Source organism: Gorilla gorilla, chromosome 15, assembly GCF_029281585.2.
Source record: "Gorilla gorilla gorilla isolate KB3781 chromosome 15, NHGRI_mGorGor1-v2.1_pri, whole genome shotgun sequence".
NCBI lineage: Eukaryota > Metazoa > Chordata > Mammalia > Primates > Hominidae > Gorilla > Gorilla gorilla.
In genome coordinates this window covers 25,251,888-25,264,256 of record NC_073239.2, presented here as the reverse complement: position 1 = coordinate 25,264,256, position 12,369 = coordinate 25,251,888, and the positions used below count along the sequence as shown (strand labels likewise).

General features: G+C 37.5%; 1 protein-coding gene across 16 annotated transcripts in view; it reads right to left on the bottom strand.

The window, feature by feature from the left end:
* The window catches only part of HEATR5A (HEAT repeat containing 5A), a 128,970-nt gene that overhangs the window by 95,129 nt on the left and 21,472 nt on the right, over positions 1-12,369 (bottom strand). For 9 of the 16 annotated variants that reach the window (XM_063697706.1, XM_019010155.4, XM_063697710.1 and 6 more), the window contains exons 4-8: positions 12,095-12,203; positions 8,614-8,763; positions 7,464-7,638; positions 2,256-2,416; positions 533-788 (exon numbers count right to left, since the gene is read on the bottom strand). In XM_063697706.1, coding sequence (XP_063553776.1) covers positions 533-788; positions 2,256-2,416; positions 7,464-7,638; positions 8,614-8,763; positions 12,095-12,203 — 851 coding nt within the window. The remainder of the gene's footprint in view (positions 1-532; positions 789-2,255; positions 2,417-7,463; positions 7,639-8,613; positions 8,764-12,094; positions 12,204-12,369) is intronic. The other 7 variants (XM_063697708.1, XM_055361328.2, XM_063697712.1 and 4 more) reach the window with 1 other exon arrangement.

The window sequence follows — 12,369 nt, the reverse complement described above, 5'->3', positions numbered from 1 at the left end:
GCAAGAATTAACTATGCATAACCACTGTATTAAAATATATTGAAAAGGGTGTGAAGAGTAAAAAGGTATAACGGCAAAAATTAATACATACACTTGATCTATATGAAATACTTGAGGCAATAACTAAAATGCTTAAATGGGGACTTGCATCAATAAAGAAAGAAATGAATTACTACAACCAATTTAGTTCAAGCATTCCAATCAGAGATCCCTTATTACTCCCTTAGCAAGTGGCACTGAGAGAGAGAACTCATGGGAAACTAAAAATGATTTCAACATTATTGATATTTAATATCCAACATTACTGATATTCGAGATAAGCAGAGTAGACTTAAGATGGTACAGGAACTGAGATAGACAGTTTCAAAAATAATTTATCTTAAATTCTATAGGAAGTACAACATGAATTCTGAGGAACTTCTATCAGCCTTCAAGGTTTCTGTATTAATACAGTATTATATATCAGTCTAGCTTTCCCAAAGGGACAATTCCATTAGCACTGTTAAACAACTGTCTTAGTAGAGATCCATACCCATAACTTTCTTTAGCTTCCAGATGGCCTGGCAAATATCCTTTACAGCAGCAAGTTGAGCCTTTTCTCCAAGAAGACCACCTATAGTAGTTCGAAGAATAAATGAAACACAACGGCGACAGCAGACGGCATCAATCTGAGTTTGGGTGGCTTTAGGGTGTGACTGTGACACAAGGCTTAGGATATGAGAAAAAAAGGCAGCAAAATTTTTCTCTAGCCAAGCTCCTCCTAGTGTTGAAACAAATACCACATAAGCCTAAAAAGGAAAAGAGTTTTATCTTCAACATTAAATTGTTTCAAGTCTGTATTCCCCCCCACAAAACATGTAGCATTTATTAATATTTTTCTTATTCCTTATAAATTGTATTCTTTCCTAATTTATGCCACTTGAAATAGATAAACATAGCACCATTTTGTTTTTGTTTAAGCCAGAACTGAAGTGCATTTTTTTTTTTTTTGAGACAGAGTCTCGCTCTGTCACCCAGGCTGGAATGCAGTGGTGCAATCTCAGCTCACTGCAAGCTCCGCCTCCTGGGTTCACGCCATTCTCCTGCCTCAACCTCTCGAGTAGCTGGGACTACAGGGGCCCGCCACCAAGCCCGGCTAATTTTTTTGTATTTTTAGTAGAGACGGGGTTTCACCATGTTACCCAGGATGGTCTCGATCTCCTGACTTCGTGATCCACCAGCCTCGGCCTCCCAAAGTGCTGGGATTACAGGCGTGAGCCACCGCACCCGGCCTGAAGTGCATAGGCTTTCAATCAAGACTTCATTTCTGTTACCCTCCTGTTTTATTTTGGTCAGACTACAGTTTCAGGATAGTCAGCATACCCAGCTAACATGTAAAATGTATCTGTGGCTTCTGTGAACAACGGCTCCGAGAGATTTAACATTCTGAACAAGAAATCTCAATTTAAACATACAAACACATTATAAGAATTAACTATGCTCCAACATTATAACTCTAAGGAAATTTAGTTCTTTATTTTCATGAATATTAATGGTTTTTCTTACTCCATAGATATAAAGTAGTTTTAAGTTATCTGTTCCTTAGAAACACACAGTTTAATTACAATTATACTGGGAAGCTCATATTTTCATGGAGACTATATACAGTATAAAACAATGACAATATATGTGAATTTTTCAAAAATACAAGTTTGCTTTGAATGATAACAGTGTTTAGAAAAAAAAGATAATCCAAGGAAAGAAGGCAGATATCTCTTTGTTTTATTGTAAGATAACTCTTCCAACAGTTTACCTCTTAAAATTTGTTTAGGATGAAAAATTTAAGCACTGAAGTAAACTACATGCTGTACTCCTTGAGGGTTAAAGCCACATAAAATGTTTATTTCACCTATGCTAAACAATTATGTACGTAATAGCTTAAATCTGAACTGTATGAGCACACACAAATACAATGGAAAACATGTTAAACCACAAGATACACGAAAGCACAACAGCTGGAAACAAAAAATGTTTGTGTTTCAAAGAAAATTAAAATGTTCCATTATTAGGAACGCAAAACACATTATAGGTAATAAGGTCCTCTTACTTGCAACCTAGTTTAAAAAAAATGTTTTGGCCTTACCATTTATATCTATTTATAGATATGAGAGCATAAGTGTTGACCTTGCATAGTACCACTTCTGTGGAGTCAGATACTAAAACTTTCATTATAGGCCAGTAAGAGTTAGATTGAGATACTGATTTGTGATTCCAACCTGAGTAACTCCAACTCGAACATCCCTACTGACTGAACTGGTTCCTTTCAGCATATCTCCACTGGCTCGAAGGAATCCTGAACTCCCACGTAGAAACCCTGTTCCTAGTAATTCCAGAACTTCCTCCAAAGATACTCTGCGAATGCTTTGACGTGAGGCTGCTATGACAAAGAACAAAACTGTGATTCATATTTTACAGACTAAATTTTAATGTAAGTTCTTGATTTGCAAAAATCATGTTAATAGAAACAAAAATAAACTAAAAATTCAAATAAAATGCAAAATTTACAGAACAGTCTACACAGTAATACACAAAGTCACACAAGGGGTCAGAGGTCAAATCAGAATGGACCCTGAAGTGCATGTCAAAAACATCTTAAAGACTGTGACTAAGATCATGATCTATTGCTTCCTTTCCTCAAAGAAGTTAAAAGGCTGTCTTCTAAAACAGGGGAAAAACATAAATAAGACTGCCCTAGTCCTCCACAAATGAAAATGCTGTACAATGCTTTGAAAATTCTTTTGAAACATGGAAAATGCCAAAATCATAATTTTATTTTTCCAAATGCTGTACAACTCTCAAAGAAATTTATATAATGTAAATGTCCTATTTTTAAAAATTCTCTATTGGCAATAAAACTTTTGCTATTCCTTCAGTATCTGAAGAAATCAAAGCTAAATTCATTAAAACTACTCAGTTGGCTCTTAGGCTACAATAACTAAGAGATTAATTAAGGCAGGAATGTTTAAGATCGACTTCAGTTTGACACAGCTGGGTTTCTCCCTGTGACTAGATAATATTATCTCCCTAAAAAAAAGAAGAAACCATTTCTCCCTTGAAAATTAATGGTCACAAGCTCTGACCCTCTACAAGAGTACAGAAATAAATTTTTGTTACAGTTATGAACAAAAAAACCTCCTCCCTAGCCTAAAGAAAACCATCTGAGACAAATGAAAATCTAACTTGGCATTTGGGGAAGAAACATTATTGAATAGTGCAAAATCCATGCTCTGTGGATCATAAATTCTAAGAAGAGACAGCAATAAACGTAATAAATGACTATGTATATTAAACAGTGATTAAAAACCATGCAGAAAACAGAGCAAAATGAGGTCAGGAATATGGGGGTGGAGTGAAGTGTAGTTTGTGACTTTAAATAGGGTATTGGGGTAAGATGCATTGAAATGGTGACATTTTAACACAGTTTGAATGTAGGGAAGAAATTAGTCATGAGGGTATCTGGAGAAAAAGTGTTCTAGGCAGAGGAAATGGCTATGACAAAAAGGCCTTTATATGATGCCAGGTGAGTTTACACAGAGCAATGTGGATGGAGCAGTGGAGGGGGTAGGTAGGAGACAGGTCAGAGTGTAAGGATGGGGAGAGGGCAGAAGATATAGGACCTTGTAGGTCATTATAATAAGGCTGTGACTGAAATGAGGTGCCAGTGGAAGACCGTGAGCAGACGAGTGATATAATATGTCATGCTGCTGCTGTGTTGAGAGAAGATTATAGAGGGGGGTAAAGATAGAAGCAGGGAAAACCATTAGGAATGACTTATTAATGTAAGCAAGAGATGATAGTGACTTGGATCAAGGTGGTTAAAGTGAAGTGGAGTGAATGGAATCCGGATATACATAAATACATATTTTAAACTTTTTATTACAAAAACTCAAAATTAGAAAAAAGCTGTAAGAATAGTATAATAAACTTTCATATACAGTCACGTACTACATAAGGACATTCTGTTCAATGACAGAGATCACATATATGACGGTGGTCCTGTAAGATTATAATGGAGCTGAAAAATTCCTATTGCCTCGTGACATTCCAACACATTACTCACGTGTCTGTGGTGATGTTCATGTAAACAGCCCTACTACACTGCCAGTCATGTAAAAGTAAAGACCATGTAATTATGTAAAGTACGTAATACTTGATAATAAACTGTTACTGGTTTATGTATTTATTATACTTTTTATTGTTATTTTAAAGTATACTCTTATTTATAAAAAGTTAACTGCAAAACAGCTTCAGGTAGGCCCTTTAGGAAGTATTCTAGAAGAAGGCATCGCTATTACAGGAGATAACAGCTCCATGCGTGTCACTGCCCTTGAAGACCATCCAGTGGGACAAGATACTAAGGTGAAAGACAGTGAGATTGATGGTTCTGACTCTGTGTAGGCCTGGGCTAACGTGTGTGTTTAAAAGTTAAAAAAAATTTTTTTAATAGAAAAAAGCTTATAGAACAAGGATACAAGGATATAAAGAAAATATTTTTGTAGAGCTGTACAGTGTATCTACGTTTTAAGCTAAATGTTACTATTATTTCTAGAGCAGTGGCAGGATCTCAACTCACTGAAACCTCTGCCTCCCATGTTAAAGGGTTCAAGTGATTCTCATGCCTCAGCCTCCCAAGCAGCTGGAACTACAGGCACATACCACCACGTCCCGCTAATTTTTGCATTTTTAGTAGACAGACGGGGTTTCCCCATCTTGGCCAGGCTGGTCTTGAACTCCTGACTTCAAGCAATCCACCCGCCTTGGCCTCCCAAAGTGCTGGGATTACAAGCATGAGCCACTGCAACCAGCCCCTAAATGTTATTATAAAAATATTCAAAGGAATCAAAAATTTTAAAAATTAAAAAGTTTATAAAGTAAAAAACTTATAGTAAACAAAGGCTAATTTATTATTAAAGAAAAATACACATTTTTTAAATTTAGCATAGCCTAAGTGTACAGTGTTTGTAACATCTACAGTAGTATACAGTAATATCCTAGGCTTTCACATTCACTCGCCACTCGCTGATTCACCCAGAACAAATTCCAGTCCTGTAAGTTCCAGTCATGGTCAGTGCCATATAGGTGTGTACCATTTCTTATCTTTTATATCATATTTATACTGTTCCTTTTCTATATTTAGACATGTTTAGATACACAAATACCATTGTATTACAGTTTTCTCAGTATTCAGTATAGTAACATGCTGTAGAGGTGTGTAGTCTAAGAGCAATAGTCTATACCATATAGCCTAGTGTGCAGTAGGCTATACCATCTAGATTTGTGTAAGTTCACTCTATGATGTTCCCACAATGACAAAATCACTTCATGATGCATTTCTCAGAATGTGTCCCTATTATTAAGCTATGCATGACTGCATCTACCTGGACTCATCACATTTTCCTCATTACTTTCTCACTTCTGAAGAATACACTTATGGCCAGTTGTTTTACAGAATGGCCCTTGATATGAGTTTGTCTGGTATTTCCTCCAAATTTTTGACAGAGAACTACGTAAGTGATGTTATATCCTGTTCAACGCATAACATCAAAAAGCACTGCCAGGTGTGGTGTCAGTCTGTCCCTACATAGATGATAACTAGCTTTGAACATGTGCACAATATAAGTCTGCCACATTTTTCCACTGTAAAATTATCATTTATAATTATGATGCAATGTATCTGGCAATACTTTAAGATGGCCTGAGATTGGATAAGACCACAAGACATGCTCTCTTGGCTTTCTTTCCTGCCTTCTCACTGGAAATTTCTGTTTTGTCTTCTTCAATGGTTCCTTGTGTTCTCCAAGAGAAAACTCATGACCTAGTACCTGGTCTGCTCTTCTCTATGTATACTCACTGTCTTGTGATCTTATCCAATCTCATAGCTTAAATTCCATCTCTATATTAGAGATTCCTGAATAATCACTATTAATTTATTCCTAAAATAAATATATTTATTCCTAAAATTTATGAATTTGATGTCCAGTCTTCTCTCCTGGACACCAGACTCTCATATCCAGCTGTCTATTTGATATCTCTATTTCGATGTCTATTTAATGTTCCAAATTGTTTTAAACTCAGTACTTGATCCTCCTCCCTGACACATACACAGCCTGCTCTACTTGCACACTTGCTCATATCAGTTGATGACAACTCTGTACTTCCAGGTTTTCAGCCCAAAATTCATAAAGTCACCCTGGACTTCTCTTTCACACTCAACATCTATTCTATTTGACTATTCAAAAGAGTCAAAAGCAGAACTCCTTAGAGAAATGGCTAATTCTGGGGTTGGGGCGGAGAAAGTAGTAAGCTGTGATTGCACTACTGCTCCACCCTGGGTGGCAGAGTGAGACCCTGTTTCCAAAAACAACAACAATGAAATCACTAAGACAAAGCAAAACTGTCCAAATACAATAAACTACAAGTATCTAGAATTATCTACATTATATGCGCCATTGTACCAATCTAAAAAATGGCAAGCCAAATATATGGAGTCAGATGCATGCTGCTTTAAAAAAAATAAAATTCAGTATTTAGATCATATCGTTTATTGGATAACACTTCACAATTACTTAAAAAAATAAATAAATAAAAATAAGGCCATGGCTGGGGGGTGGTGGCTCACGCCTGTAATCCCAGCATTTTGGGAGGCCAAGGAAGGCAGATCACCTGAGCTCAGGAGTTCGAGACCAGCATAGCTAACATGGTGAAATCCCATCTCCACAAAAAATATAAAAAATTAGCCGGGGATGGCAGTGCAAGCCTGTGGTCCCGCCTACTCAGGAGGCTGAGGTGGTAGGATCACTTGAGACCAGGAGGCAGAGGTTTCAGTGAGCTGAGATGGCACCACTGCTCTCCAGACTGGGTGACAGCAGACCCTGTCACACACACAAAAAAGCTGTAATGTAAAAGGAAGACAATGATTGCATAAAGTACACCACACTTCAAGAGTTCTTGTAAATTTTCCTCACATTTTTACTGAATTGTTTGCAAATGAAATCTCAGGACCTACAGCAATGTTTATGAATTGAAATTGATTTTTTTTTTTTGAGATGAAGTCTCGCTTTGTTGTCCAGGCTGAGATTGTGCAGTGGTGCAATCTCAGCTCACTACAACCTCTGCCTCCTGGGTTCAAGTGATTCTTGTAATCCCAAGTAGGTGGGATTGCAGGCGTGTGCCATCACACCCAGCTAATTTTTGTATTTTTAGTATAGACGGGTCTCACCATGTTGGCCAGACTGGTCTCAAACTTGTGACCTCAGGTGATCCACCCGCCTTGGCCTCCCAAAGTGCTGGGATTACAGGCGTGAGCCACCATGCCTGGCCTGAAATTGATTTATAATGGGTAGCAATAACACTATACATATTTGTTTATATCAACTGGGGAAAAAATTACAGAAGAGACTTTGAAAATAATTACATGTATTTACCTGTTCCTGGATGTTTAGAAATTACAGCTTTAGCTAATATTATGCCTAGTAACTTTGAAACAGAAATCCGCACATCATAATTGGAACCTTCAAAGGACTTAAAACACAGTGTGGCCACACTGTCCAGGTCCGTACTCCACATAAAGATGGCTTCATTCTGAAGTTCAAGGAGACACTATTCAATTGGACAAAGAGAAATTAATGAAAAATAAAATACAAATGTCAGGTTCAGAGCTATGTAAGTTGCAGAAACTATCAGGGTCTAACAAATAATATACAAATTCAAAGTATCTATTATGATTACAGGAATAATAAATGGATACTTATTAAAAGTCATAAAGATTATATTATAGAAGAGAATGAACCTACAAAAGGTGGGAGGAGAACCCATTTCTAACTCCACAGGTTATGAAAAATGCCTTTAGAATCAATCTATTGGCTATGAACAACTGGGAGAATAATTCCAACATTAAAAAAACTCTGGCTGGGCACGGTGGCTCACACCTGTAATCCCAGCACTTTGGGAGGCCAAGGCGGGAGGATCACGAGGTCAGGAGATAGAGACCATCCTTGCTAACATGGTGAAACCCCATCTCTACTAAAAATACAAAAAAAAATTAGCCGGGCATGGTGGCAGGCACCTGTAGTCCCGGCTACTCGGGAGGCTGAGGCAGGAGAATGGCGTGAACCCGGGAGGCAGAGCTTGCAGTGAGCCGAGATCGCGCCACTACACTCCAGCCTGGGCGACAGAGTTTCAAAAAAAAACAAAAACAAAAAAAACACTTTACTGTATTCTCTTACCAACTATGTTAAGAAGCTATAAATTAAAAATAAAACAAAAAATCACTTTGAAACAACATAAACCTCACATGTAAATTTTAATTTACACAATTAGGGAGAAAACATAGTAGAGTAGAATGAATACTTAAGATTCTGGAAACCTGAACTTCCTACCCTCTGACAATGTGTTGCTAACTCTTTGAACCTTGGGAAATTCATATAACTCTGGGCCTCAGTTTCCTCATATGTTAAAATGAGATAGTCCTAGCTGACTACCAAGATCATGTAGCTTTTACTAATGCTTTCACAAAGAAGCTGATTTACTTTTCTTTATATTAATTTTTAAAGTCTGCTTATTAGATCATTTTACCTTTGCAGCAGCACAACGAACAGCCATGGATCTATCTGTCAAGCAGGATCTAGCAGCTTTATAAACATCCCTGTGACAAGGTGCAGCAGCAGCTCCTAGTCCATTCAATATATTTTGCAGACTTAGCATAATCTCATATCGGCCTTGAGACTACCAAAAAGAAAAAAAATTAAATAGGAAAAATAATTAAACTGCAAAGAACAGGATTAAACATTGATATCTGTCTCTCATACTGAAGAAATACCCAGACTTCTGTACATACTAACCAACCCATTCTGACATCAAGAAACAAGTTACTATTTTATGAAATATTATTTGAAAAGTTACTTGTATACACTGATTTTCAACATGATACAAATTTCCCAGAGTTGATGTGAAGATTAAACAAAATTACATGAAAAGTGCCTAGCAAAAAGCTTGCATGCCATTAAGCATTCAATAAATAGTTGCTATAGTCTAAGCTAACCTATTAAAAATGCAGGGTCTGCCATTTACTACATAGGACCTTGGGCAAATCTGTTCCTTCATCTAGAAAACAGAGGTAATAGTATCCCTCATAGGCTGTTGTAAGGAATAAATGAGTCATACACACAAAGTGCTTACAACAAGCCCAGACATACAACAAATGTTCAATAGATTTGGTAGCTATGCTTTGTTATTATTTATTGGTTGGAACAGCTTAACTCACAGTTTAAAAGTCTTGGCTTTAGAATTGAAAAAACCTGGGTTTGAACTTCTCTGTGACCCGCAGTAACTTTGTGACTTTAAATTGTTCTTATTTCCTCATCTATAAAATGAGGATAAGATGAACCTCATGGGTAAACATTCACCACAGTGCCTGGCACACAGTTAACAGTCAAGAAATAGTAGCTGCTTGGCTGGGCGCGGTGGCTCACACCTGTAATCTCAGCACTTTGGGAGGCCAAGGTGGGCCGACTGCTTGAGCTCAGGACTTCGAGACCAGCCTGGGCAACATGGTGAAACCTTAACTCTACAAAAAATACAATTTTAGTCAGGAGTGTTAGTGCACATCTCTAGTACCAGCTACTCAGGAGACTGAGGTGGGAGCGTGGTAGTGCACACCTCTAGTCTCAGCTACTTGAGAGGCTGAGGTGGGAGGGTGGCTTGAGCCTGGCAAGCAGAGGGTGCAGTGGGAGGCAGAGGGTACAGTCGGAGGCAGAGGGTGCAGTGAGTACAGACTGCACCACTGAACTCCAGTCTGGGTGACAGAGCCAGACCCTGTCTTTAAAAAAAAAAGAAAAAGAAATAGTAGCTGCTTATTTTATTAATGTTTTACTAAATGCCTCAAATCATATCTATATCCCAGGAAGTTGGGCCACTGGAGGTAGAGAAGTTGGAGTTGGAGGAAGACAAAGATCAGCATCAAGAATCATTTCATAGTAATATTGTTAATTTATCTTTGTTTAAAGGCACTTAAAAGTCATAGGTGAACATAATAAAATAATGCTAACGAGCAACTTCAGAACTTTTCTTTTATTCCAGTTCCAAATGTTGTGTATCACTGGTGAGTGTGGACATCTCTGAAATGTTGTGATACCTGATCAACTAAATCAAAGATCAAAAGTAGGGAATATGGCTCAAGGATGTTAGTTAAAAAAATTTAAAAAATAGGGGAGCAACAAAATACTTATCAGTAACTTACAACATTTTCATAACGATAGAGTAATCCTCTATTAACCAAGGGGCCTAAAAAGTGTTAGAACTTAACCAGTGGAATTAGGAGGAAGAAAGTTTAAAATGACTGTATCTCAGTAAATAAAATTTCTTACAGATATCTGCTTTTAAATAAAACCAGACTTACAGGTATTAAAAAAAATCTGTTCTCCTTAATCATTTTCTTCAATCTTTTAGGAAACTATTGCTGAGAAGTGATCTGATGAGCAAATTTTCTCATCAGTTTTACGTTAGAGTCTTCACTTCTTAAAGTTCTTGAATCAGCTACGTCCTTCTTAAAATTTAACCTATTTTTTATTGGAATTTTCCCATGTTTTGCCTTGTTACATTTTTTAAAAATGTGTGTGTGACTGTCCGACATTTCTATAAATTACTTCAGGGCTGTTCTCTAGATTATTTTTGTAAATATAGTGACAAGAGTAACCAGTGTGATGTTTTTAGATTTTTTTTTTTAAATAAATATTTTTTAAGATACACGGTCTTGGGCCGGGCATGGTGGCTCATGCCTGTAATCCTAGCACTTTGGGAGGCCGAGGCAGCTGGATCATTTGAGGTCAGGAGTTCAAGGATGGCCTGGTGAACATGGTGAAACCCCGTCTCTACTAAAAATACAAAAAATTAGCTAGGCGTGGTGGCACGCACCTGTAATCCCAGCTACTCGTGAGGCCAAGGCAGGAGAATTGCTGGAGCCCAGGAGGCAGAGCTTGTAGTGAGCTGAGATCGCGCCATTGCACTCAAGCCTGGGCGACACAGCTAGACTCCGTCTCAAAAAAAAAAAAAAAAAAAAGGGACAGGGTCTTGCTCTGTCACCCAGGATGGAGTCCAGTGGCATGACCATAGCTCACTACAGCCTTGAACTCCTGGGCTCAAGTGATCCTCCTGCCTCAGTCTTCCGAGGGGCTAGAACTACAGGTGTTCACCACCATACCCCAACTAATTTATGTTTTTGTAGAGACAGGGTCTTCCAGTGTTGCCCAGGTGGTCTCAAACTCCTGGCTTTAAGTGATCCTCCCGTCTCAGCCTCTCAAGTAGCTGAGATCACAGGTGCGAACTACCATGTCCATGTTTTTTATATTTAAAGGTGCTAAGTTGTCCTTACATATTAGGGACCACGGATTTAAACCTTTTGCTAAACAAACATATAAATGCTTTCATTTCAAAACCAGTAAAACCACAGCTGGCAAGAGATTATAGTATCTTAATATCTTAAAGTCAAATGAAGAGACAGTCTCAAAAACAAAGGATGTTCCAGAGGAGTGTGACATAAATATTTCAATGAGGATACAGTTGAAAATATACTCCCTTGGCAATTAAAAGGTCATCTGGATCTGGTCACACATCCTCTACACTCTTTGCCCTCAGATTATATTCCTTACTACCTTCTGATGCTAGTACAGTAACTCATCTATCCATAAGGTATACAATGTTTATCAACTATGTAGTCCCTGGTGACAAGCAGTTGCACTGGCACCAGTTAAGTACTATCAAATAAAAAAGATGGAGTAAGAGGAGAGACTAGGGATGGGACTATAAGTGGAATACGTTAGTTTTCGCCCGCTTGGATTTATATGAATACATGAAATTCTACTGCATTACTATTTTTCTAACTGGGATTCAATATACAGAGTACATACAGTGCATCACCTAGAAATATTAATTTATGGGTACATTTATATTCATATCTACATATGCTTGTCATATGTAAAGCTCTTTGATTTGCTCAGGAAATGCATAAACCAATAAAATGCTGTCTTTTCATTCTTTGGCTGAACTTGTAATTACTTACCTCTGCACTCTTCATAGCTTTAAGAATATTCCCCACTGTATCAGTAAAGGTGTTACCCAGTATTCTACCCAACTTCTTGTACAAGGAACCCAAACATACCACAGCAGCACTGAAACAACATTTAAATTAGAAATTAGTCACAGCTGAAAAAATAGGAATAAAAAGATCTTAGGATATATAAGGATAACTATTGAAAAATATCCCCCATCCTTTTGTCTTTTTACTTTCTTTGTATTATCCTTTGAAACACAAACATATTTAATTGTGATGAAGTC